The sequence below is a fragment of the Rhododendron vialii genome, chromosome 8a, assembly GCF_030253575.1.
Source record: "Rhododendron vialii isolate Sample 1 chromosome 8a, ASM3025357v1".
NCBI classification, from domain to species: domain Eukaryota; kingdom Viridiplantae; phylum Streptophyta; class Magnoliopsida; order Ericales; family Ericaceae; genus Rhododendron; species Rhododendron vialii.
In genome coordinates, this window is record NC_080564.1 from 2840681 (window position 1) to 2867988 (window position 27308).

Consider the following 27308-nt stretch of genomic DNA (forward strand, 5'->3'; position numbering starts at 1 on the left):
CCCTTTTTTTTTTCACATGCATGTCGACAGAAACAGACACGTTCCAAAAAAAAGAAAAAAACTAACACCAAAAACTGCCAACGATGATCCCAAAATAGCATTGCCTTTGCTTTCAAACACCAAAACTCCAAAAAAAAATAGAGACAAAAAATCCAAAAAACTTTCAATCCCAATAAACTCCAAAAAATTTCAAATACCTTTGCTTTCAGGGGGCTTTCTTGGCCTACTGTCCACACAGTTAGACCCCCTTTGCTAACACCAAAACTCCAAAAAAACATAGACCAAAAATCCAAAAAATTCCAAATGCCTTTGCTTTTACCGTCCACGAAACTCGAAAGATTCGAAAGATTTCGTTTGTCGGGTAAGGAACATTCCACGCAACTTTGTTGGCCCAGATTTAAAAGATTTCGCCGGAGATTTGAAAGAGCAGTGTCGAGAGAGAAAGAGAGTTGTTGGCCTAGATTTGAAAGATTTCACCGGAGATTCGAAAGAGCCGTGTCGAGATCAAGATTGAGAGAGAGAGACCCAAACTCTCGAAAGAGCCGTGTCGAGAGAGGGGAGCGAGAGAAAGAGACCCAAACGCCAACAAAAGCGCACGGTTTTTTTTTTATGCTTCCTGTAGAATTTGATTTGGGTAAAAAGAATCGATGATATTTTTGTAATATATTTGTAAAAGTGTGGGTATTTTCTTAAGAGAGTTGCAAAGCACACCTTAACTCTTAGATCAAATGAATCTCAACCCTTGAATCAACTTGTCTTATATGGAGGCCCACACCCTGTGTTTTATTTGGTAGATTCCGCTTTGGTCCTTCAACTTCTCGATGTTACTACAATGTACGTAGAAGACCAACCGATGCCCGTAAAGTTAGTCAACGTAACAAAATGTTGTTTTAATAAAGAATCCAAATTACAGTTCTTCCAAAAACTGATCCAATCACAACATGTTGGGCCACTCATAGAAGTCTGCCCAATCACAAATTTCAAGAGCTCAATTTTAGTCGAACTCCGTACACATAAATTGATCCAAACAATCAAGAGAAATTAAAAAAAAGAAGTTAAATTGCGCAAGACTTATCTTTTATTGGGTACCGCCTCCGGACGGTTCCCTGTTCCGTCCGACTCTAAAAAGAAACTACTAGAAAATTCACAAGTTGAACTAATCACTTCAATAGAATTTGACGGTGGCCATATTGTCTTCATCCATGTGATGCATAATTCCCAATCATTGTCACATGCCAGCCAGCTGGTTCATTAATTATTGTTGCCTTGTTGGACCACATATGTTTGTTGTTTACACTAGTTGCATGTGGGAATGGGACTCATGGTTAGACAAACAAATTAGGATTTTGCTTTCAGTCCCCAACTTCAATTACTCCTTGATCATGATTTGCAACAGTGCAGGGGTGGCCTTAAGATCCCCTGTCCAACCCGTCTGTTTTATCCCTCTTGGCCATTGATCTCGCAAATCAACGGCTGAAATAGGCAGAACATGCTTTGCTCCAAAACGACGTTGTTTTGAGAAAAAAGTGTTTGGCCCATCTCAGCCGTTGATGGACGAGATCAATGATGAAGAGGAGTGTGACAGACGAGTCGGACAGAGAATCCGGACTCGCAGGGGTGGGCCTCTAACCATTGAGAATGTGTGCAAATATTTGTTCGCGTGCAATTATGCATTTTTCCCGATTCGTTTCAGATAGAACAAGAGCTTTCTTTTCTAAGCACGTTTGGTTAAATGTTGCATTATTGGACCACATATGTTTGTTGTTACTAGCACCTCTAGTTGCATGTGGGATTCATCGCAAATTATTGCAGGACCCATCCTTTGTCTGTTACTCCATAATTCACAGTGATTGTTAATATCGCATGGCCCCACAAAATTTGGGTGGTTTTTCTCACACGTTAATGACGGGTGTTTCTACTTTTCAATAAATTGTAGACTACATACTTTTTATTTTGTGTTTATTCAAATTTTTTTCGTGTTTGTTTACTTTACGCCAAGATTTTTTATATTATTGACTCTTTTCTAGACCAGAGAAATCAAAAAAGTAAAAGAAATTGACTTTCACATAAGTATTTTCGAAAAATATCTAAGCAAAAAAATTCACAAAAATTAGGACATTTATACAAGTATTTTTTTGAAATATTCAAGAAAAAGCTCACAAAGTCAGCTTTTTGATATTTCAAAATAAAAATGCCTCCGCGCACGGCTCCTTCTGTCCTGTTGTTGGGACGGTGAGATGTGGTCTCTCTCTCTCTCTCTCTCTCTCTAGATTCAGGGGCGATGAATTTTCCTTATTTATAGGAGATGGAAGTTGTACATGGAACAACCAGATAATACTACCTTCAATCCATACAGTTGTATCCTATGGCAATTATTGTGCCAGCATTATATATATCCACACACACACATAGCTAAATTAGGAGTACTATTTTAAGGTGGCGTGGTGCTGTATAAATTGGAATTGCCGTAAGAATTGGAGAGTCCAATGGCTTCCTCTCTCTCGAAGCCATTGAGTCTCCCTTCGTCCTCCTCCTCCGCCGCTCTCTTGCTCGCGACGGCGGTGACCTCCAGGGTTTGCTTCTCTCAACCCAAATTCGATTCTAGGTTCGTCACTCTATATATAATTCTCACGCGATTTTGCATGAATATTAATTTAATTTGCATATGTGTATGTGTATGTGTGTGTGTATATATATACACCACAGATCAAGTGAGGGATCCTTTATTTTGTTAAAATGCAGGACTTTCATTTCCTGATCAAATTTTGAAAATCCGAACCGTTCGATATGTGCAATACCTGATTTTAAGGGTCCCCGCGAGAAATCAGAAAAAAAAAATGACCAGGAAGGGCTTCATCCGAACAGTTATATATTTATATATATATGCATGTATACATGCCAAAAATGTGTATGTGTATGTTTGCGAGGAACGCTCTCAATACGCATGGCCCCTCATACACAGAACGGTTATGGACACGATTGTGTTCAGATTTGTATTTTAAAATTGCGTTTCTAGACTTTTTTAGGTATGCAAATGCGCTGGAACCGAGTAATCAGCATTGTGGAAATGGTGATTTAAATTTTATTTTGAGCACCACTACGTACAAAAAAAAATATGCGGAGAAATTGGTGCGAGAAAAATCAACTGTTCGGTTGAGATTTATTCTGGATATGATCTCTCTCTTTTTGGGTACAGATAATGATCTTAATTCTGCCTAAATTTTAATTCTAAATTTTACCCGTTAATTCTGCCTAAATTTTTTTATTCTTTTGTGCGGTTTTATATTTTCGTGTATGTTTTGATATTTATTAATGGTCTTGAAATTTTAAAAATTATTTTCGACCCAAGGAAAAATTTATAACGCCTAAATCACCTGACCGATAAGTAACGGGAACCGGCACCCCTATCATTTAACATATTTAACATCTAGCCGGTTTATTGGAGCTTCAATATATCGGAAGCTCAAAAATCATTACGTACGTATTTGATGCTACGTGCACGGATATTGACGCAGAGATTCTAAATACAAATAATTCGGAATTGTCAGATGTGCGTGGATCTCTCATTATTTTGTGGAGTCAATGTGTTTCGGACGGTCCCGAACACATTTTTGTCCGGATATGTGCACCAAATTATTTGTTTCGACAAGTATTTTTCTCATCTTTTTTTTTAATCGTAGTATTTTTCTCATCTGTGTATGGGTTAATTAACCAAGAGGATCCAACTAGAGTGGTAGTACTCCTTAATTTTGAAGTCGGATGCTTCGCCTTTTGACGTCCCTGCAATTGTCTGGCTCTTTTCGAGTTCTTTCTTGGTACTTCTCTCATCATAAAGTTCGTTCGGCTATAATTGAATTTGATTTTATATTGACCGCACAAAGATTTGGTGCGTGTAGAACTGTCTTTTTCTCTCTCTCATCTATCAGCTCAACCACGCAGGAAAAAGGACGATAGGCATTGTCTCTTTCATTTGGCTCTCTCTCTCTCTCTCTCTCTCTCTCTCTCTCTCTCTCTCTCTCTCTCATCTATAAGCTAAACCACACAGAAAAAAGATGATGGGCATCAGCTATCAAACAAGAAAAGTAGCAAGGGACAAACGAGTTAAATGTTTTGTCTTTTTCCTAATTCATGTTTTTTTGTAGTATTAAAGGAGTTAATTAGGACCTGCCGTGTTGTACTCTTCCACTTTCAAGATACACTTTAAGTACTATTTAATTGGGTTTAATTAGTTGGTCACTTTCGTAGGTTATCAGCTGCTTTCAATTGCTTCCTACTTCTAGAATAATTAATTGGTGTAACAATAGTTGATTTATCTATCTTTTAATGTGAATCTAATATTTTTAGAACCGTCTTGTTATTGTCAGTCCATTGGGCTGACGATAAGCACATTAGAAAACAAGAAAAATACGTATTTCTGTGTACTTTTTATACTCTTTAATACACATTCACATACTCACTATTGTCAGCCCATTGAGCTGATTTTAGAATTTTCCTTTTTTAGAAAGAGAATTGATCTTAAAGGTATCGTGAACTGTCACTAGGCTTTCTTTGTGATGTTGAGAATAGCTGTCTTTTTTCTTCTTCTTTTTTTGAATTTTTGCTGAAAATTGAAGTTATTTGTGATTTATTTTGGACTTTTAGCTTTTGTTTGCTGAATTAAAATAATTAAAATCCAAAAATACGTAATCGACTACGAACAAAACTTCACTCTAGACATCAAATGAAATTCAACGTGTCAGCATGCTTTAAAAACAAAGCAGATCTTTTTGGTATTATAAGTCCATTAGTGTGCTTTGAAGTTATTTTGTATTAACATTAATTTGAATATATATATATATATATATATATATATATATATAATTAAGAAGAATGTGCATTTTCCCTCAAGTCTCAACTCTGCTTTCTATCATAATGAACTGTTCATTTTCTAGATTTTTAGGTGTGAACTCATCCTTCTGGCTGTACTCCTTACTTTGATTCTTGTGTTTAGTCTGAACTGGATGGTTGGTTGTCTGGATTAGATTTGTGGACGAGCTTGAGGAAAGAAAGAAAAGCAAATGTATTTGTGGAGCTATTTATTCCTATTTTCCTCTTTCCTTCAAAAGTATACAAGTACAGAAACCCCCTTTGTTGTTATTCAAGTCAAGACAGATGGTGGCACCTTCAGGGCTCCTTCCTTTCCTCTGAATCTTGAATTCTTGGAGGGAAAGAAAAAGAAGTGGAAAAGATTCAGAAGGGGAAAAAAGAAATTGGATAATTCTCATGCATAATCTCTTCCAAAAATTTCTTCCACATTTCCGGGATCCAAACACGGCCATGATCGTAGTCCACATCTATGAAATATGCTAGTCCCTCCGTCCCTAAATAAGTATCCGACACGCAAACCTATACCTTCAAAAAGATGCATTTGTTTCTTTAAAAAAATCAAAAAAAATTCACAAATCAATAGATAGCAATGAGTTCTATTAGATTGTGAAAAAAATTTAAATTTTTTAATGAAAAACGTGCATATTTTGTAAGGCCTAATTTTGCCCGCCGGACACTTGTTTAGGGACGGAGGGAGTATCTCTCTTTGCTTGTAAAATTCTTATTAGATTTTGCTGAACTTTCTTGTTATCTTCATTAATCCTAGTGATTAACTGATTAACTCTCTTTTCTATGTCTTTCTTCCTTACAGGACTTATCTTCTCTTCTACTAGGAATATATAGCTTTAGAGATTCTTCTTAGTTCACGTAGGCAGCAGCACTTGCAGAATTCGGAGTTCAGAGGAGGAAACCCAACTTCATTTGGAATCAAGTTTTGATTAAAGTTTCACAACAAAGAGTAGAAGATGGGTTTCTGGTCACTTTTCGAGGTGGCTTCCATGCCTATAGTACAGGTGCTCATACTCAGCTTATTAGGAGCTTTAATGGCAACCAATTACCTCAATCTTCTTCCCGCAGATGCACGGAAGTCCCTGAACAAGGTGAGTCTGAGACCTCCTCAATATATTTCGTCGCACCTACATTGTCACGAATTAGTTTCATGATTCATGTTGTTGATAAGATTTAACTCAATTACAGATTGTGTTCATGGTGTTTACTCCGTGCCTTATGTTTTCAAATCTAGCTGAGACTGTCACCTTCAAAGATCTCGTTGCATGGTATGATATACTAGAATGTCTTGCCTGCCATTTCTTTTTGTATTCTTTTCTTTCATTATATCGATTCATGGTGGCCAAATTTTGACGCTCGAGTCTTTACCGCGTCGTTTCGTGTCAAAAATAAATTTATAAAAATCAAGAATTAACTACTACTCTGTAAAATAATGGTTAAGACCGAGTAATCGTTCCAACAGGGACTGAATGACCTAGTTACGACAAATTTGATCAGTTTGCAAATTAGTTCAAAAAAAAAAGAGTTGATTGATTTGGTTTGTTTGGAATAACCTAATTAAATTAAAACAATGAATTAAAAAGTTCGAAAACGATCATGAAAATATCTAGGGTTTGGAATCCACTCCAACCTCGTAACAACAATATGCATAGGTTAGGTTTATTTGTTCGAATCAAAAGGGATTATCGCTAGGACTTGCAAATCCTAATAATAATCGTCAAGAAAATAATCGGGTTATTAAAAGGCATAGACTATCCCATAGCACGGACCGTCTCTCAGTAACAAGGTGTAACACGGTTTGGCCACCTAACGACACGATCCGTCTTACGAGCATAATCTATCTCAGAACTCCAACAAGAAGTATTTGAAATCCGGAATACAAATACTCAATAGATAAGAAAAAGTAAAATCAATCCGTTCAATTGAAACGGAAAGGGTTTTTAGTCTCACAATCGATTCGAATAACAAAACCAAAACCCTACACAAAAATATAGTTACTTAATTCTCCCCTAGACAAGGGGTTTTAGCCGGCTATGGAGAAAGAAGATCCGCTTGAAGTTGAAGGACGAATGAAGAACATGGAGAAAATCTCCTTCAACATTGTATTCTTGCCTCTCCCTTAATAGCTGCTAGAAATGTACCTAACCTAAATAATAAACTAAGGGCTTCTTTTATAGTCTCGGCCCATAAAAAATTAAGACTTAAAAACGCAACGTAGATTTCAGTCTGTTGCCCCGCTGGTCCGGACCAGCGATTCCTTTGTCTGGACCAGAAAAACAGATTGTTGATCGTGATCCAACCTTGGTCGTCCGGACCAACATAGCCTTGGTCCGGACCAGATTTCCAACTTTCACCTTTTTGCTCCTCTTCTTGCTCCTCTTCTCGCCGCGGATCCCTCCGGAACATCATTAACTCACGATTCCTTTGTCCGGACTAGAAAAACAGATTGTTCAAATCGTGATCCAACCTTGGTCCTCCGGACCAACATAGCCTTGGTCCGGACCAGATTTCCAGCTTTCACCTTTTTGCTCCTCTTCTCGACGTGGATCCCTCCGGAACATCCTTAACTCACGATTATTACTCCAAATCCTTTCCGAATGCTCCGTAAGCCCTGAAACACCACAAACCAATTAAATCTCATTAAATAACACTAGATATGGCCCATAAAACCTTTAGTTAAATGGAAATAAACGGGTGCTTTTCAGCACCTATCAAGTCTCATGGAGTTCTGAAAATAAATGCTAAATGTGGCCTTTGATATGTGTGCTATGTGTAACAGATCTGATCATTTGTTTCCGTTCTCTCTCCTCAGGTGGTTTATGCCGATTAATGTTGGCCTAACCTTTCTATTTGGAGGAATACTGGGATGGATAGCAGTTAAACTACTGAAGCCCAAACCACATTTGGAAGGACTGATCATTGCTACATGTGCATCAGGTAATTGTGCAGATAGAGAGAGCTTCAGCTCCTTCTTTGCTTTTGGAAACACAACTTTGAACCCTCATTAGTTTTGCCATTGTGACATTTGTTTGACAGGAAACTTGGGAAACCTTCTCTTGATTATTATCCCTGCAATCTGTACTGAGGATGGCAGCCCTTTTGGCGATCACGATGTCTGTAGTACCATGGGACTCTCATATGCATCTTTCTCCATGGCGGTAAGGCCCAATTCGGTATTTGGATTTTCAAATTTTGTTAATGAGATTATTAAAGAAGGAAAATTCTAAAATCAGCCCAATAGGCTGACAATAGTACGTGTGTAAATGTGTATTAAAGGATGTAAAAAGTGCACAGAAATACGTGTTTTCCTTGTCTTTTAGTGTGTTTATCGTCAGCCCAGTGGGCTGACAATAGCAAGACCGATTAAAGAATACATGATTAGGGCCCTCAGTTGAGTAGTCCTCTTTCACTATACTATGATGCAATTGGAAAAAAACATAACGGGGGACGTTTCGGAAATTATTCAAATTTATCTCAATTTTTTTATTATCTTTTGTAGATTGGTGGTTTGTACATCTGGACTTTCTCTTACCAACTAGTACGAAGCTCGGCATTGAAATATAAGGCTCTTAAAGCAGCTGAGGAGGTTTCAAAGGTACCTAACAAGGATTTAGATGCTAATGAGAAGACTCATCTTCTAGAGGGAGAAGTTCAAGAAAATGTTGCTATAGTCGTGTCATCGATGAACTCTACCGAAGAGGATACAGAAAATCAAGCTGTATGTCTGTTAGTTGAACTTTCCTTATATGTGAAATGAAGAAGAGAAAAACGATAAAACAGAATCCAACATTTCTTCTTATTTCCTGAAAGTTTCCCTCATTCAGATTGTGCCGGAAATGTCTGGTAGCCAAACGGAGAAAGGGAATGCATCATTCTGGGGTAATGCATTAGTAATTCTTCAGCAATTGCTGGAAGAACTATTGGCACCTCCAACCCTTGCTGCAGTAAGTTTTTCTAAATTTTCCCCATACATTCAAGTTCATTTATGTGCTGATTATTAGTTAGTTTGGTGGTATACTGCTGCTGTTACTCCAAGAGATTAAAAAAAAATATCACTTTTTCTATCTGTAATCAGATTGTTGGATTCTTTTTTGGTGCGATCCCATGGCTGAAGAATCTCATAATCGGTGATACCGCTCCTCTAAGAGTGATCCAAGACTCCATCAAACTACTTGGGTATGAACGTTTTCTTTTGATTTATAAGAACGCTATGTACCCGGAAAAAACATCTTAAAATAATTTGTGTGGTACTGATTCGAATTTCATATGGTTTGGACCACATCCAGAACGTATTTGATCCACATATTCCATTCGTCGTATACTTCCCCGGGTATCTGTTTTAATTTGGATCCTCATATTCCCTTTGTTATGAATTTTTATATAGTGAACTATTATAGTTTATTGAAGTGTTTTACGAAGTCTTGGAGTGTTAATATACTGAACAAACTCCAGCACTTTAAGCAGTGCAATCATGATGTATCTATACCACATTTGAAGTTTCAATTCCTTGTTGCTGACTGAATAACTAACTGTGCAGTGAAGGGACAATACCTTGCATCACCCTTATACTCGGAGGCAACCTCACACAAGGTAAAATAAGGTTTTGAGTCTTCCTATCAAGCACCTTAAAGCAATATAGTGGGAAAAGTAGACGTTTCAGAAAATGATGATTGTCCAATGAACTCAACAGGATTACGCACGGGGAGATTAAAACCGATAATGGTTATCGCTGTCATTCTTGTGCGATATGTATTACTACCTGTGATCGGGATTGGTGTAGTCAAAGCAGCCGGCAATCTTGGCTTCCTTCCGTCGGACCCATTGTACCGCTACGTGCTTCTGATCCAATTTGCATTACCACCTGCTATGAATATTGGTAATCCGTCGCCTTAATTCTCTTTTATGTCCTGGTACATGAAATTGATTATGTAGATAGGCTGCTCTACATACTTTGCTTGTCCTGGTACATGAAATCCGTTGCCTTAATCTCTTGCCGGTTTTCTTAAGTACTCTAAAATAAAAGCTTATTCGACCTCTGTCGCCATTTCATTGTGGATTGGTTTTCTCTTTTCTGTATGTAAAATTGACTTCTTCCAATTAATCCTAAATTGATGCAAATGCAGGTACTGTGGCCCAGCTGTTTGATGTGGCTCAAGAGGAGTGTTCACTGCTGTTAATGTGGACTTACCTGGTGGCTTGCCTCTCACTCACGGTTTGGTCCACAATCTTCATGTGGATCTTGTCCTGAAGCCCCCTTCGCCTCACAAACCAATGCACTTTGTTCTTCACACTTACACATATAGATAGTCATATATGTTTTTATATAAGTAGATAGGTAGAGAGAGAGAGAGAGAGAGAGAGCAAGCGAGCTTACAGTCCCAATCGATTCGGGCTGCATTTCGTCCATGGTGTTCTGTCACGTGCTTCTATTGTTTCCTTTTCGTTTGTGTTAATGATTGTATTTGTTCAGTGTAGTCAATTGTGAGTCGGAATCTCTCAAAGGGAAGAGTCTTGATTAGGCCTTTGTGTGTCGTACTTCCTATAGATTGAAATACAAAAAGAAGAAATTATTTGTGCTTTAGCCCCATCTCTGATTCTCTGAGGACTAAAAAGTGCCCTTTTGTATCCCTGCTATTTCAAATTTCTGGGACTTGTGAATCCCATTTGTAACTACTTGACCTTCTGTAGTTCCAGGAATGCCTCCTCACCAAGGAGGTCGCAGTGACCATACCCGGGCGACTACTGTAAAAATGTAGTTTCCACCACTCTCGATAGGCAAAAAAATGTGAACTTTTTTCCGTTAACCTTCTAAAATTCTGGATTTAGGATCCCTTCAGTTGGATTAGCAGAAGTCCAGCTCAACTTACATTAATGACTTCTAGCAACACACATTCATGTTTATCATTTTCAGTATATTGTTCTTCTGGGCTAGGTTATGTTTCGGCATTTAGAGACACTTCCTGAGGACACCATGACTGGAGTGCATGTGTGTTGTGATCAGAATCTGAGCCAAAAACGAAACCAAAACGAGCCTTAAGGTGCGCAGAAAGTTCAGAAGAAATTGACAACCATACACTTTTTATATGTATTTGTTGTGTTTAATATACAAGGAGACAGAGAGACTAGTTAGAGACTCTTCCAGAGGATCAAGGGTGAATATATGCCTAACTGCGAAGGACCAACATTACTACAATTGTACTAATACAAAACCAAATATTAGATTGTGGAATTCATAACGGTGGCCGATGCAAGTAATTATTCGGAGGCCGATGCGGGTAATTTTGTGAGCATCACCAAAAATGCGACTAATAATACAAGACCATGGCATAATTTTTCGGCCAATGCACAAGGCTCTCGCTTACAGAGCTGTTAGCGAGAAACTACTTGTTAGTTCCAACCCCAAAACTTACACTTCTGTTGCAACTCACTGCTGTACAAATTTTCTTGGAAGAGTGGGTGGATTCGTTTTCACCAGTGATTCCATTCGGAGCCTGCTTGGACTGCCCAACAAACGAAAGGAACGTCCGAATCCGGGCTGATTGCGAGCTTCTCCCAGAAGAATCAGATGACTCAGAGTAATCCTTGGTGAACTGGCATACTAGAAGCGCAAAATACACAAGAAAAGCAAATAAGCAAGCTAATCCACATATTATGAAGAGGCCCGAAAAGCTTTTGAGTTGAATGCGGTCCACTTCCTGATTCGCGCCTTGTAGACTGCAAGCGCTTCTTATTAGCCACTTGTCGTGTATCCGTTGGAGTTCCCCGGTTTCTGATAGTTTTAGAATGGCAGTTGACATATCAATCGCCAAAGGTGAATCCCGCGGAAAGGCCTGATGGGAGAAAAAGAACAAAAAAGTGTTGATCTAATTTTTGCACCAAGGCAATAAATTGTATCCGGGAGAGTACAAGCTAAAAAAACCAACATAACCACCTACAAGAATACTTCTACAGCTAACTGAGCACAGGTGTTTTCCTATCTATTGACATCGATGTTCCGCTTCTCTCCCCTAGAATTAGTAGTCACAGCAGCCGAATAATGTTCAGAAGCACCTCTATTCTATTCTCAACCATTCCCCCTACTTACAATTCTCAGGGCACCGCCCCTCTGATGACTCACTCCGGCCCCTTTCCTCCCTATAACTATCCGCGCAATGAAATGTTTTTATGCCCCCTTTCCAGATTACAAGATTTCTCAATTTGCTTGGTGCAGTTTTCTGAAAACGTATTTTACATGGACTCGGGTATAAGTATTTGGTGCAGGTGCGTCCATCCGTTGCATATCCCTAACCCCTTAAGCTAAGTGTCCAGTCATTGCATGACACTAAAACCTTAAGCAAAAGAGACAGGAATACATACCCAAGTCTTGGATTGGTTACTTGAAGATTCGCTTTAGGGAAAATGAGATTCTTATCTTCCGCTTGTGTGGCTAGACAATTTTCTTTTCCTACCACAAGCAAACTTATTTTCTGAAACATCATTAAGAACTAAAGGATCCAAGTGTCGAATTGGGGTAAGAGTATTGTACAAATATCTCAAACCCGTACCCTTGCCATATTCAGTTGACGCGGATAGTTGATTTATGGAGAATTGAAGAGTCCATATAATGCAGCTCAAATCGATCACAATTACCCAACAAAGGTATGGTGCTTTGCATTGAGAAAGAGGATATACCCAAACTTCAGTCTCATGACCTTTGTCCAAGGGCCTGTTAATGGATAACCCCTAATGAGGTGCATACAATCTCAGATTTTCAACAAAATTATGTTTCTTGTGCACTCATGGGATATGAAGTCAGAGACACTGAGAATTGGAAGCTCATTAGTTCTTCAACCAAAAAACAACAAAACAGATCAGTGGAGTGTAAACAACTGATTGCCTTCACAGCCAATTGAAAATGGTTCTCCCAGTTCTACCACAGAGAGAACCAAAAAAGCATGCGCTAGGGGAAGAATGATCGTGGAAAAACAATAGTAATCCATGAAGAAATACTTACAAATCCCCATCCGTTATTGGTGAACTCTTGGCCAACGATACTAAATTCACAGCGGGATGAGAGGAATAATTCTATGTAAGCTCGTTCGTCAACCACTGCAGCGACACCACCTTTCTTTGGACCGTCTTCCAAGGCTTTAGCATATTCTTCTTGTGAGTTAAAAGGAACAAGTCTAGACTCGTGGATGCCGAGTTCATCACTCAGATAATTTCGGGCAAACGAACCTTGTTGGTAGCCAATTGGATCATTGCTTGCTATTAAACTCTCTATCCCTTCAATGGGTGAAGAAAGCTGTTGTACTGTGAGGATTGAGGTTAGACTTGCCGTGTAGTTGGACTTGATTATTAGGACCACAAATAGCCATAAGATAAGCACCATGCGACCAAGGGGACTGACTGTGTTTTCTCCTGCATAAAACAGGAAAACAGAAACCAAAAAAAAAGGGGGGGAATCGGTACTAGTGAAATTCCTTCTGTTGAATTACTCTGTCACCACTTAATCAAAAAGAGAGGAGGAGGAGAAGAAGAAGAGATTAACTAGTGTTGGATACTTACTATGGGAATAGAACATAGTTGAAAAGCTAAACCTGCAAAATGAGAGCAGAAAGATGGATAATAAGGGACTCAAGGAGATTAAATTGCACGCATCACAACATCAACTTGGCAAATTCACATAATTGCAGAAGAATAGGAAAGGAGAGAAATATGTTGGTGAAATTTTGAGGATTTATTTTGGGGATTTAAGCTTGAGCTAGCAATTACACACCTAGTAGTTCAATAATGTATTTATCCTACCACCCACCTAATTTTGATCTTTTCTTAACAAGGAAATATATATGTTCAGTGAAGGAGTGGACCTTCATACTTCAAATAGCGGTAATGTTGATGTAAATGCACAAGTAGCAGTAGATATAAACTCTCAGCTTGTCTCCTTAAGCACTTACCACAGAGTGGTGAGAATTTGTCTCCTAGGAGGGCCGCGAAATTGATCATTAATCCTATGCTCCAAAATCCAAACAACTGCTCCCACACAAAGGAAAAAAATACCAGTGACAGTCCACATCGTCCAAGTAAATGGCCTCAAGAAAGCCCAAGCATGAGAGTTCGACTTCCGAACAGTTGCCACTACGACAAGCCCAGACTTGATATATGGTTGTGTAAAATCCGCCATCCTTGTTCTGTTAGTGATGATTGCAATATCACCTATTGCAGCATCGTAGACCTATACATGAGGAGAAGAAACAAGGAACTATGATTAAAGCACCTGCCCTTTAGGTTATATTCTGATCAAGGCAACATTTTGATCAAGGATTTGGGCAAGGAAAACGAAATGGAAAACAAAAACAACAGTCAGATCTTTCAACGCTCTCCATTTCCTTTTCCTTTGTCTTGCCTAAACCTAGATTCAAATACAGCCTCAGGTTGTTTTGATTATGGAACTGTGGATGAACTTACCAAGGGAAATGAAACTAATAGGGAAACCAAAACAACTATTTTGCTTATTCAGTTCATTACCCTCTTACCATTTCCCATACGTTTTCCTTTCCCTCCATAAATTCCTCCTCAAATCCATAATCGAAACACAGCTATCAAAAATCCAAGTAATCATAAGAACTCAGTATCTTATACTCACACCAGTTGTGATCAAGCGCACAAGCTCAGTGCAACTTGGGTTATTTACCCTATCTCCAAATGGCATTAACTTATATGGAACAGCGTAGGGCAGCAAGTCTAGAGCAGCAGTGAAAACCTCAATACAGTACCCTTTGAACGTATCAGTTCCGGGCACTTCTGCTATAAACTCACGAAAACTAACTCGATTTGGGACTCCAATTCTCAATTGCTTTCCGTTGTTAGGGAAAACCCACCCACGAGGTGTCTCGGTTGTTTGTCCAGGCCATATCACACTATGCAGTTGTTGATTCGAACTGGAACGATAAGGTGGCTTTTCATATAGTTTTTCTGGTGGCACAACTGATAACCCAGAATAATTAGACCAATAACCAATCCTTCTAATGCCAGTTCCAATCACATTAATCACTTCATATGCAGGACGAATGAGGGATTTGTCTGAAGTAAAACTTACATGACCACTTAAACCAGTCAATTTGACCTTTAAAATGCTGTCAAGCAATAATTGTCCTCCATCAAAGATGCTCATAGCATCTAAATGCAGATTTCCTCCATCTAGCTCACTTAACCTCGAATCATTGGAAAACGAAATATTTCCGCCGTGGTTAAAAAAGGCATTGACCGCATTTGCAAGTATCCAAACAGTGTCATAGGCATAGAGACCGTATGTGTTCAAGCCAAAAGGGCCATTACCCGTTAGGTTATTTGTCAAATTCTTCCACCTAGAAAGAAAATTCCTTTTCATTTCAGAATCTGGGGTGTACATACGCAGCGTGATTAACCCTTGGATATTTTCCACTGTTCCTGAAGGGAGTGGCGAATAAGTGTCCAGGACAGTAGAGAGCCAATTTGTAGCTATCCAAACATACCCACTTCCCATCATCCCAAGATGATGTGCCACATCAACTACATCTATTCCCCCAGTGGGATAAGTGTGAACAATCAGAATCCTAGATTCAGCTAAAGCCACCTTAACCATTACATCCATGATGTCACTTCGGCTGGCTTGAGGGTTCATTGGTGCTTTGTAAGAGATTCGACAGCGTTTTGTGGCAAGTCGGTTCGCTAATGCAGATATTCCGTTCCTCCCATAATCATCATCGGTGTAGATTGCTATTACTTCTCTCCATTTGTAGTACTCGACAATGTCTGCAATGGCAGCCATTTGGTACCAATCATCCTGTGTTGTTCTCACGAAGAACGGATACTGAAGCGAAGACAAGGTGGGGTCCGTTGCTGCAAAGGATAGGAGAGGGACTTGGAGCTTGTTTGCAATATGTGAAATGAGATGAGCTGTGACAGAAGATTGAGGGCCGATAATGGCCACATTATCGGTCTCCATGACCTGCAAAGCTGTTTTAAGTAATGCAATCAAAGATTATAGGAAAAGATTAGGATCACAATTGAGATTATAAGAGCATCTCCGTTTGTTCCCCAGTCAAATGGCTTTCTGAGTCTATATTTTAGACCTGAATTGTGACAAATTCTTGATAAAGCAATGTTGCTCCTGTGATGGCAAAATCCTAAATGAAATGCTATATGTGGATCCCATCATAAGAGACAAAGGGGTTGCCAAATTTCGTCTATATCTAACCCTTCTGCCAATTGTGAAGAAAATGTATCGCAATGCTAAAATAGTTGGATGATGGAAAGTTGACCTTCATGCTATTTTTTCCGTAATAGCAATTCTTATACCTTACCACTAGAGAAGCTCTAGGCATTGTTTGATTCGCCGATTAGGCACGTGGGATATGACTAGCTACACCATCCAACATTATTCCATGTTTGGTTCCCGAAATAGCTGTTGGTATTAATAATCCGAGGATTACTTTTACCCCTATATTAGGGTACTATATGATCCCAATGGAGAGGTGGGATTGAGTGGGATTAGGGAGAGTGCGCGGGAAACTCATTTCAACGAGGTATGAAAAATTGCAAAAATAACCTCAGAAGTTCCCTACAGTAAAAGTCCTGAAAAGTTACAAAAATGCCATCTCTCTTTCGGAGGTAATCCCGCGTCAGTCAAAGATGAGATTGGGAAGGAATAGGGTGCGTTTCTGCTATATTATTGGACATACGCTAATGGTTACAGGCTATATCAGGGTGCATTTCTAAATGGCATTTTAGTTGATGTATGTGAGGAGAATGATCTGTGAAAACATGTGCTTTAGTCTATTTAGTTTAGCAGAAACACCCCCTTAGTATCGTAACAAATAGTCGAGGGATTACCAATACAGGGACTGTTAATCCTCTCTATTTTAATCCGCAAATCAAACGACGCCTAAGAGTCTGAGACTGCTTTTTGACGATAGATGCAAGAAGCTAAAAAAAAGAACAAAAAAAGAGAAAGATAAGAAGGTAAAATTGAGCAAGCTAGATTTCTTTCTTTGATTATCTATCATTGTCCTTCCCTTACCCAATTCCCTCCAGAATCCTTGATCCAAAAATAGGCTAATTCAATTGTCTAAGTGAGGAAACACGAAGGAGAAAATCAACAAACAGGAAATGTGCAAGTGGTGTTGTATACCTTGAATAATGCCCATAAACTCACTATAATTGGCATCAAGCATAGTCAGTTTGAGCTTGGTTCCTCCAAGAACAACTGGATTGGAGTTCACATCATCGATCGCGGCTTCCATCGCAACTTTCGCAACTTTTCCGATTACAGAATCAAAAGTGATTATGGACCCAATTTTCACGACATCAGGCCTTTTAGAATTTTGTGTGCTCAGTCCATCCAAGAAGTACCCGTTGTTGAAAAACACAAATACCAGTACCCAAAAAGGACTCATGGCCAATTGTAATCAGTAATCACAGACCCAGAATTTCAATCTGCAAATAGCACCCAAAAAAAAATCTAGTTCAATATACAGAAGTGTGAGTTTATAAGTTCCAGCACTGGAAAAAGCTCCTAAGAACAAACTATTCATAAAATCAGAAATACTCTATGAAGTAAACAAAAAAAGGGTATCCGTACGGAACATAAATGGTGAGAGAACTCATAAAGCAGCTTTCCATCCATTGCCAACCCCAAAGAAAAGCCACCGAAAATGGTCAGCAATTTTTGCTTGGAGAGGGGGGGAATAGGAATTTGGAAGGAGGGTATAGACCAAAACAAAAAAAACAAAAGAGGACCACAAAAGATTGTTGGGCCTCCCACAGTTTCATACTCCAGAAGCGAAGGAAATCTTGGGTCCCACGTGAAATAAAGTGTTTTCATCGTGCCTGCATTTTCTTGGTTGCAACTTGGAACTGAGTGCGGATTGCATTACAGGGTTTCCGAATTCTCGATCAAGTCTCACACGCTTGAGGGAAAAGCTACCAGTAGGATATGCTTTTCTTACCCGGATATAATCAATAATGCGCAGATTTGCCTACAGCAAATACCCCATATATGTTCGTTTGATGGACATAAATTTCACAAAAGGCATATGATGAGATCTAAAAAAACAGCAAAATTCGTCGAAATTTACATCTATGTTTAAGTATGTGTACTAATCATTTGCCTTGGTGAGCCAATATTATTTGTAGTGGGCTGAATCGGCAGGCCTATCAAGGCCATCGGACCAGCAGGTTAAGAGGTTGAGCGCTTAGGCCGAATCGAACTATTGGTCGCATCGTAATCCGTTGCGAGTAAACCCAAGCGCTTGGATCCGAACAGCTGGGTCAGGCCGGGTCGGCGAACATCCTGCGCGAGTCGAAATCGAATCCGCGTGAAAGCCGGAAGATCAATTTGGTCACTTGACCACCACAAAGACACTCGGTGTGTCATGCATGACGTCACTCTAAGGAGCAGCATGTGTTACTTGTCAAAACTTAAAGACATTTTCATGGTCTTTACTTTTTTCGCCGATCTTTTTTCTCGGCGAAAGTCAAATGCATCTAATATTATTGGCCCCCAACTGGGCTATCACTCCACTTGCGACATTTCATGGTCTTTACTGCATTAAATCAATGGTTAAAATTTGGTAATATTCATCAAATGAAATGTAAATTTGGTCATTTCCAAGTTTGTTTGTTTTTTTTAATCGAATTTTCAAGTTTTGATCATACTCTCTCGCGTTTGAATTCAGATAAGGTAGTTTGTCATGACATTTTTAACATTTAAAATAGGCACTTGCATTTAGCATTGCTCGAACATAATTTTACCTCAACTCCATGGGAAAGGCTAGTGGGCACGTGACAACAACTAAATTTACATGATTATTAGTTTCAGCGTCATGAAATTAATTAATGTGCTCATAAAATGGTTTGAACATCTATTTAAGAAAAGAGATTAATTTGAATTTAGCTTGTTGGCAGTCCGAGTTGTAGGTGCAGTCCAAATTATCTCAATCGTCGAATAGTGTTTTTAATAGTCTAGATTTGTTTTCAATTTATTACCTTTAATAAAAGATTTTTACCGGTAATAGATTCAACAAATATGAACCATTAATTATCAATATGAACAGTTCAGATTAAACCGCACATCCTTCTTTGCAATTAATTACAAAGAAGCCAGATTCATTAATTTCCACTCATTGAGGGTTTGGTAGGAGAGTACTTGGAAGCACATACACGTGCTTCTTTCGGTCCTTTGCTAGTTGCTACCATGGAAAACGAGGCTTTTCATGAAAAAGGAAATCCAAACAAAGGGTATGAATCTGGATATCTACGACAGGGTAAGAAGATTGGACTTTTGGGTCACCATCTGTGTTGCGTGCAGACCTGGGAGGCTGTCGAGCAGCCGAGCGGGTGCAAAACTGTCAATCTGAAATCTCATGACTTATTGCAAACAAATTTCTCTAGTTACAAATCAAGTTCAATGATTCGGAACCTCATTTTGTAAGTTGGATTTGTATCATTTATTTATATAAAAAAGAATAATTTGAATATTATTCAAGTCACATGATTCGCATTCGGGGTGTTATTCGGTCGGGTCGGTTCGATTCGGGATGGATTTGTCGGATTCCACACATTTATTTGGTAAAGATGCGGTATATGATATAGCATTGCATTCTCTAAAGTACGATGAAAAACGGAAGACCCGTATTATCAAATTAGGATGTGCATAAATGATTTAAAAATAAACGATTGATGACATAATCATGACCTAATAATTGGTTCCATGGGCCTGGACAATGACATCTACTCTCGTTCATCGACAGGATACCATCATATCTCCATTTTATTTTCCCACACATATATTAGTAGCAAATTTAATAAACATTTGGATAAATTACACTAACCTTTCTCGACGTTTTTAATAAACACCTAATTTTAATTATAGTTTGGGGAAATATTCTAACCTTTCTGGACCTTTTGCGTCACGTTACATGTATATCGATATAGTTTTATATAGTACGGAGTAATAAACTAGCCTTTTTTGTGTACCATTAGCTTATTTAATCTTATCCATATCCTCATGGATGATGATTTTAAATAAACAAATAAAATTCAATTCGAGTGAACTAATCATTCGTGACGAGGAAAATTGAAAAAATATAAATATACTGATTGGAGTTGAAAAGAAATTTAGAGAATATTTTCCAATAAAATTAGTCTTATGTGGATTATTCAATTATCATAATTTCATACTTTTTATGTATTTTTTGTCAAGATGAATCATTAACCTTAAAAAAAAGTTACACAAACTTTTTTTTTTTTTGCTACGTAAAAAGAGTGGAGGAGGAAGAGACCGGACATAGCAACTCTAACTTGGGCATAACTATAGGGACTCTAGACCCATGGTGGGCCCTAGAAAAGAAGTTGCAACTATCACCCACCGAAGGCTAGTGAACTACAATCGGGCTTCACAAAATAACCAAATTTGAAAGAGCATTGGTAACACGACTCTAACCCAAGAGGCCGTGACCTTCTGAGTCCTGACCAACCGAACACTGTGAGTCTGACTCGTTTGGCTATATAAGCCACTTTGGCTTATTTTTTGTCCTTATTTAAATTTTTTTCATATTTATTAGTTTCTCGTCAATTTTTTAGAGATTATTGCATCATCATAACGAAAGGAATCTAAAAAGTAAAAAATTATTATCAAAATTCAATATTTTTTTGAATAAAGACGAAAAAATTGGCTTATTGGCTTATTTTTGTCTTTATTAAAAAAATTAGATTTCGATCAAAAAATTTTATTTTTTAGATTACTCTCATCATGATGATGCAATAATTTTAAAAAAATTGACAAAAAATTAACAAATATAAAAAATTTTAAATAAAAACAAAAAATAAGCCGAAGAGGCTTATTTAGCCCAACGGAAAATTACTGGAGTATTAGGCTATAGAAGTCGGGTAGATTATCATTAAACACCTGCCACTTGATTGGATCCAAAATGAGCCCATAGTACCGACCCATGATGTGAACACAAGGCCAGCCGGTCAACTAGAATACCTTCCGCCCTTGGCTATCCACGTGTCGACCACCCACATCCCATTCCCCCCTACCCTACACCGGCGACCGCTATAGCTGGGATCTCCTCTCTCTCTCTCTCTCTCTCTAACATTTATCTTCAGTCGGCCACCCACATCCCATTCCCCCCTACCCCTACACCGGCGACCGCTATAGCTGGGATCTCCGCTCTCTCTCTCTCTCTCTCTCTCTCTCTCTCTAACATTTATCGTCAGTTTCTAAATCCTTTTCTAACACTCGTATTCTGTACTTCCTCCCGGTTGAATCTCAAATCTTGTTTAGTAGTTTCTTAGCTTTCAATCTTTCACTTTCCTGGGATTTGTAAATGTGATCCATTTTTGGTGGGTTCCCTCATAAAGATCCAATTTTTGGGCAAATTCAAGCAATTGGGCAAGTGGGTCTGTTTGTTTCTCGTTAAAATCGCATTAATAAAGGCTCATAATGGGTTGTTGTCCCGCAAAAGTCGGTTCTTTTGTCGTCTTTGAATAGGGATCGAGGAAATAGCTGGACAGTTGCTGTATATGTGCTTTGAAAAGATGAAAGGAAATGCTGTGATGGTTTTGATCTGGATTTGAGTGTGTAAGCTGGTTATGGATTGAATGTGATCTATTGTGGGGGTTGAAATGGCTCCGGGGACTGATAATACGCCACCGTATTGTACTGAATCGGATGGTGGGTGTGGGGAGGAGAAAGTGGGTCCCGTGGAAGATGAGGATCCGGAATCGTCGGACAATTCGAACCAAGCTAAGGCCGGGAAGCCTCCGAGGAACCTCTCCGTTATGCGGCACAGCATGAGCCAAGCAATGCTGGTTGGTACAACTGACTTAGTGAGTGAAATTCATTTCTATGGCGTTGGAACATATTGTATGCCCAATTAGTAGTATGTGTTGATTTTTGGGATTTGATGCTGCCATTATGTGGTATAGTTGTTTTGAATTTGTGCGAAAGTTGTTGATTGAAAGGCATAGATACTTTACTAAGGCCAAAAAAAGGGTTGTTTAAAATGTTTATGTAGAGGTAGATTCTAGAGTTTACATTGATGTGTGTCACATACCAGTAGGTGAATTCGTTTGAAAGATCCCTGATCCTGTGTTCGGATCACGATTATAATGATATGTGATTTGGGATCAGTTTCTTGTATAATTCTTTTGAAACCTATGCTGGAATCATTAGGTGAAATTCCGGGTTCGAGCTAATTTATTTAAGGGTCAAAAAAGGTTGTTTCAAAACATTTCTGAAGTAATGTAAGTCAAATGTGATTAGGTGACTCCTTTGAAAGATCCCTGAGACTGTGTTTGGATCATGGATTTGTGGAGGGACTGAGGGAGGGAGAGGAGAACATAGAAGGCAAGATAAGATGATTAGGAAATGAAGAAGTTAACTTGTTTCCACAATTCCTCATTTTTGTTTCCCTTGGTGAATTTCTCCCCGTATCCAAGATCCAAACACATGTTGGAGTATGGGATTTAAACAATCGGAATACCACGTTTTGCGTTCTATGATTCTATTTATAGATGTTCTTGCTTGGAGAAAACCATACCCAAGTGTCACAGAAGGTACTCAGAGACCTCAATGGCCAACTATGCTGCGTTTACATTATGCGACTATGGAAGTGTGTACCCCCCTTATTGGCTTGGTTGTTTCATTGCCAGTCTGTGAAGGTTATAGAAGTTATTGGTCCTCCATTTTGATGCAATTTGAAGATGCAATTTTAATCAACTAAGTAGACGTTTTTCACTTTGCAAAGTGTGCCTGTAGTGCAAGTGAATAGGTCTGAGACTGTTTTTCTTCTTTTGGCAGCAAAAGAATTAGCGATGTTCATTTAAGGTTTTGTGGCCTTGTGATTCTGTATTCGTACTAATTATTCCTACATGCAACCTGTATGTAGGAATCCACTGTTGGTGTTATTGCCATCAAGTCACCATTTGGTGAGAACTCCGGGTTTTTACCCATCTTTCGTTCAGGTAGCTGTTCTGAGATAGGACCAAAAACATATATGGAGGATGAGTACATTTGCGTGGATAATCTTCGGGAACATCTTGAAGCAGCTTCAGATTTCCCTTCTCCAGGAGCATTCTATGGGGTGTGTAACTTATGTCAGTTTATTATATTACTATTTTGTTGAAGCCTATTGACCTTGAGGGGAATTAATTGTGTAAGTATTGATTTCATTCCATAACTTACAAAATCCACAAAATCCAGATGTTGGTTGATGAGAAAAATAGGCCAAGGATTCTCTGGACCCAATTTTGCAAGTACCCATGTTTCAAGTCAATATGAGCCACAAGATCATGTTCGAATCTCCAAACATAGGTATGTCAAGGCAAGATCCAGTGGCTGAGAATAACTAAGAAGATGGGTACATGGAAAAGTGGGTAAAGTGGACCTTGGCCTAGAAAAATAAGATGATTTGGCCTGATTCCCTTTTTGGCCATCTTGTCACCCTTTTTTTGTAGCGTTGGCGCAAGTGTTTTGACACATCGAACCTGACATAGACATATTGAATATAACCTCTCAGGCCAAAAAGAAGGCTTGGCCTATCAAGGAGTTAATTATTCAATTGTTAATTCATCCCTCAAATTACTCAACGTCAGTACGTCACTTGATGAATTTTGTGATTTGTTTCACAGGTATTTGATGGTCATGGTGGTGTAGATGCTGCATCATTCACTAGAAAGAACATCCTTAAGTTTATTGTCGAGGACTCCCATTTCCCAACCGTGGTGAAAAGGGCCATTAGGAATGCTTTTGTAAAAGTTGATCATGCAATAGCAGATGCTAAATCTCTTGATAGGTCCTCCGGCACCACTGTTCTGACTGCTCTTATGTTGGGACGGTGAGCAACTGAACTTTTGATTGACGCTCTTGTAAATTATTGTATTCCTTTCGAACTGACCTTCTCTGAATTGTTTCTGTTGTCTATTTGTGCTTATAAGTTGATACATCATACTTCATAATTAGAATTCTCTTCCAGGTTTTCTTTGTAGCTGTTTAAAGATGACCTAAGGGCATAGTTGACAGCTTCCCTCGCCGCCCTCAAATGGGGGGGGGGGGGGGGGTGTGGAGAACCATTCATACAGTCCAGCTTGTCTGTCCCTTTAGATTCTCCTGTTTCTTTGTCTTTCGTTTTTGTGGATTCGGTAGCTTTATCACTGACCTCCTAATCTGGCTTCCAACGTAAGGTACTAAACCCACCTAAATGACTTATATGTCCATAGTGAAATTAAGCAATTGAAATTCCGCGTTGGGGATTTACATTGGCTTTGGTTCAATTCAAGTTGAAATTTGTACATTTTACTCTGATAGAGTAGAGCTGCATTTATCTGCATCATATGCTCATGCTCAGGGCCCCCCTTTTTCCTCATAAATGTATGACAAGGAACACATGGTCAAATGTTGTATCCTTTCACTTCTTTCTATGTAAGGGCAGAGGGGGAGGGCTAGGGGTGTGGGGTGACCCCGCTGGGCTGGAAATATCTCTTATGATATCAGTCATTTTTATTGGTATTTCACATGTTTGACTCACATATTAGAAATTGTCCCAAAGACCCCCACCAAAATTACAAATTTTGCCCTTTTATCATTGCCAAATGTGACTCTAGGTATTTGACCTCATTGTCCAGAAACTCTGGCTCCGCCCAATTTCTATTCATTTTTTTCGGTGCAATTATTTGTCTGAAATTATACCGTCACAGGACGATGGTAATTGCAAACGCAGGTGATTCTCGAGCAGTTCTAGGCAAACGAGGAAGAGCGATCGAACTGTCCAAAGACCACAAGCCCAACTGCACATCTGAAAAACTCCGGATTGAGAAACTAGGAGGAGTCATTTACGACGGATATCTCCATGGGCAATTATCGGTGGCACGTGCTCTTGGGGACTGGCACTTGAAAGGTCCAAAAGGATCACTGTACCCATTGAGCTCTGAGCCCGAATTGGAGGAGGTTTTCTTGAACGAGGAAGACGAGTTCTTGATAATGGGCTGTGATGGGATTTGGGATGTGATGAGTAGCCAGTATGCGGTAACGATAGTCAGGAGGGAGCTTATGCTTCACAATGACCCAGAGAAGTGTTCAGAAGTGCTTGTTAGAGAAGCACTCAAGCGCAACACATGTGATAACCTCACGGTGCTTGTGGTTTGCTTCTCCCCAGACCCACCCCCGACGATTGAAGTGCCTAAGATTCAAAAGAGGAGGAGCATATCAGCCGAAGGGTTGGATCTCCTGAAGGGAGTATTGAGTAATGTCTAAGAAAAAGACTAGTTCTATGACTTGTACAGGCTACAGCTGTATTTGGATCAAGGGATTGCAGAGGGATGTATAGGAATAGACTGAGTCAGAAAAACTCAGTTTGTTCGTTGATTTTTCGATCTTTGTAGTTCTCGTTGATGTAAGTGCCTTCAGAAATTATACAATGCAAACGCACCCTGAGATGGCAATATGCTCGGGGGGAGTTTTTCTGAGTTTCTGCAGTTGGTCATTGCTGATTCTTGGGGTGAAACCCAGTACATCTTACATTACTGTATCATTTTGAATTTCGGAGCATTCATTATTTGTGAGCTCAACGGGGGCAGCCCGGCTGTACGGCTCTGGTAGCGGTGGTCATCAAGTTGAGGTTTCAACCCCTCGACACGACTCTCGACTTACTGTTTTCCCTTCTTAGCAGTAGGCTCTTTTGACTGTTGTTCTTTAGGAATAATTCTATATTCCTGATCTGTATCTTGAATCTAGGACTCTAGCAGCAAGGCTAAGAATGCCAATAAGTTGAGAGTAGGTATTTCCAACCAAATTTTCTCCTCATCAGTTGTCACGACATTCATACCAATCGAGATGAACCACCCCTATTGGGATTTGCACATTGAGAAACCTAAACTGCGCATGCTACCGGTTTGTTTCATACTCGATAATATTATAGTTTTGCCTTTTTCTTTGTAATTCAGGGTGTCCCGTGTCTGGCTAGCGTACACACATCTTGACCGATTCAGGGACCTATTTTTGTCTACTCTTTCTCTAAAGATGCCGTGGAAACTATCAGATGACGAGATGAAACCTTCCTCTCTGTGAGAAATTAATACTATGTGTGGCTAACAAGTAGAAGGGACATGGACTCTCTTTTTTTTTTGAAATGCCATTGTTGTCAACATGTTAAGGCTCAGCCACTAACATATCAACAAAACAGAGTGTTCAGATGAAACAAACTTCTCACAATTGCAGTTGTGGGTTATGCCTAGTTGTTACTTTCAGGGTCCAGAAGTAGTCGAAATGCGCGCAAGTTAGTCTGCACATCCGGTTATAAAAAAAAAAAATTGCAGTTGATGTGGGTTTGAGTTCACTTTTTATGGAGATGGAGTTACCCCTGTGATGGTTTGGGTCAGGGTTAGAATAGTACAAATTCTTTGTAAAAAAAAATTAAAATAAACAAACTACTACTGATGTTCCCACATGGATACCGTATCATACCAAAGGTTTTTGGGCTTCTAGTGCTCAAGTAAACCCTCTAGTAGTGCTGCAAAACCGACCAAATTGTTCGCAAGCAGTTTGAAGCTTGGTTTATTAAGGGCCCAGCATGCTTGGTTCGTGTAGTAAATAAGTCGAACTAAAACGACCCAAACTCGAGTTAGCCACACCTTGCCTCGTGTAAATAAGCTCAAGTCGTTTAGTACTCGAACCAAGTCTGGTTTGAGCTCGAAGTTCACCACATTTCAAATGGGCCAAACTTGAACACCCTGAAGCTCGGCTTGACTTGACAGTCGATCTTCACAATTGTACCCCTGCCTCTAGGTCTTATGTATTGAAATCTGAAAATTACAATCAAAGTTGCCCGTCTAATTTTTTGTTTTTGCTAAGTAAAAGGGTGGAGGAGAGGGCGACCGGGCATAGCAACCATCCTCTGGGCGTGACCATGGGGATTTTAGATCTGTTGCGGGCCCGGAAGGAACTAAGGAGCCACAGCAACTACCGCCCCACCGAAGGGCTAGTAGACCATAGTCGGTTTCGCAGGCTGACCAAGTTTGAAAAGGCATCATTAGCACAATTCAAACCCGTCACCTCTTGACCACTAGGGCTGGCCCTGAGGTAAGCCCCGCAAGCCTATCGGATTGGGCAACCCAAAAAAAAAAAAATTTCATGTAAATATAAATACACACACACATATATATATTTGGATGCAAACATACCATGAAGGATGGTGCTGGTTTGTTGGTCAATAAGGCATACTTAATTTCCCACGTACTCGTGTGCCCCAAGTTCAATTCTTGCGTTGATCACTGAGGTTATATTTTTCGGTCTGTTTTTAAATTGTGCACCCACTTTTTTCCTCTCTTTTTCTTTTTCTCCTCTCTTTTTTCAATTTGTCCAGAAGTGAAAGGACATTTGTTGTTGATGTCCATTTTTTATTTTGGAAGAT

General features: G+C 39.3%; 3 protein-coding genes across 8 annotated transcripts; 2 read left to right on the forward strand and 1 right to left on the reverse strand.

Moving 5' to 3' along the window:
* The first annotated feature begins 2220 nt into the window (after positions 1-2220).
* Positions 2221-10435, forward strand: LOC131299061 (protein PIN-LIKES 7). Of its 2 annotated transcripts, XR_009190605.1 has the most exons (12): positions 2221-2605; positions 5678-5966; positions 6064-6143; positions 7688-7812; positions 7912-8033; positions 8375-8593; positions 8700-8819; positions 8951-9051; positions 9413-9465; positions 9566-9751; positions 9999-10210; positions 10241-10435. XR_009190605.1 is itself a non-coding variant. In XM_058324608.1 (11 exons), exons 2-11 carry the CDS (start codon positions 5832-5834, stop codon positions 10121-10123), a joined length of 1266 nt encoding a protein of 421 aa, XP_058180591.1. In that variant the 5' UTR covers positions 2221-2605; positions 5678-5831; the 3' UTR covers positions 10124-10435. The 2 variants fall into 2 exon arrangements, 1 of the variants encoding a protein (XP_058180591.1); XM_058324608.1 differs by having other exon boundaries at positions 9999-10435.
* A 490-nt stretch (positions 10436-10925) lies between these two features.
* On the reverse strand, positions 10926-17637 carry LOC131299059 (glutamate receptor 3.6-like). Of its 4 annotated transcripts, none has more exons than XM_058324602.1 (7): positions 17477-17637; positions 17027-17331; positions 14501-15852; positions 13812-14089; positions 13423-13454; positions 12869-13275; positions 10926-11705 (listed from the first exon to the last, which is right to left on the reverse strand). In XM_058324602.1, the coding sequence occupies exons 2-7, from the start codon at positions 17289-17291 to the stop codon at positions 11256-11258; spliced, it is 2784 nt and encodes a 927-aa protein (XP_058180585.1). In that variant the 5' UTR covers positions 17292-17331; positions 17477-17637; the 3' UTR covers positions 10926-11255. The 4 variants fall into 4 exon arrangements, with proteins under 4 accessions (XP_058180585.1, XP_058180587.1, XP_058180586.1 ...); XM_058324604.1 differs by having other exon boundaries at positions 14501-15844; positions 17477-17569; XM_058324603.1 differs by having other exon boundaries at positions 17482-17559.
* Positions 17638-20912: 3275 nt separating this feature from the next.
* LOC131299062 (probable protein phosphatase 2C 47) lies at positions 20913-25701 on the forward strand. 2 transcript variants are annotated; one of them, XM_058324609.1, is made up of 4 exons: positions 20913-21729; positions 22791-22985; positions 23533-23738; positions 24598-25701. In XM_058324609.1, the coding sequence occupies exons 1-4, from the start codon at positions 21526-21528 to the stop codon at positions 25151-25153; spliced, it is 1161 nt and encodes a 386-aa protein (XP_058180592.1). In that variant the 5' UTR covers positions 20913-21525; the 3' UTR covers positions 25154-25701. The 2 variants fall into 2 exon arrangements, with proteins under 2 accessions (XP_058180592.1, XP_058180593.1); XM_058324610.1 differs by having other exon boundaries at positions 20993-21711.
* Positions 25702-27308: the final 1607 nt, after the last annotated feature.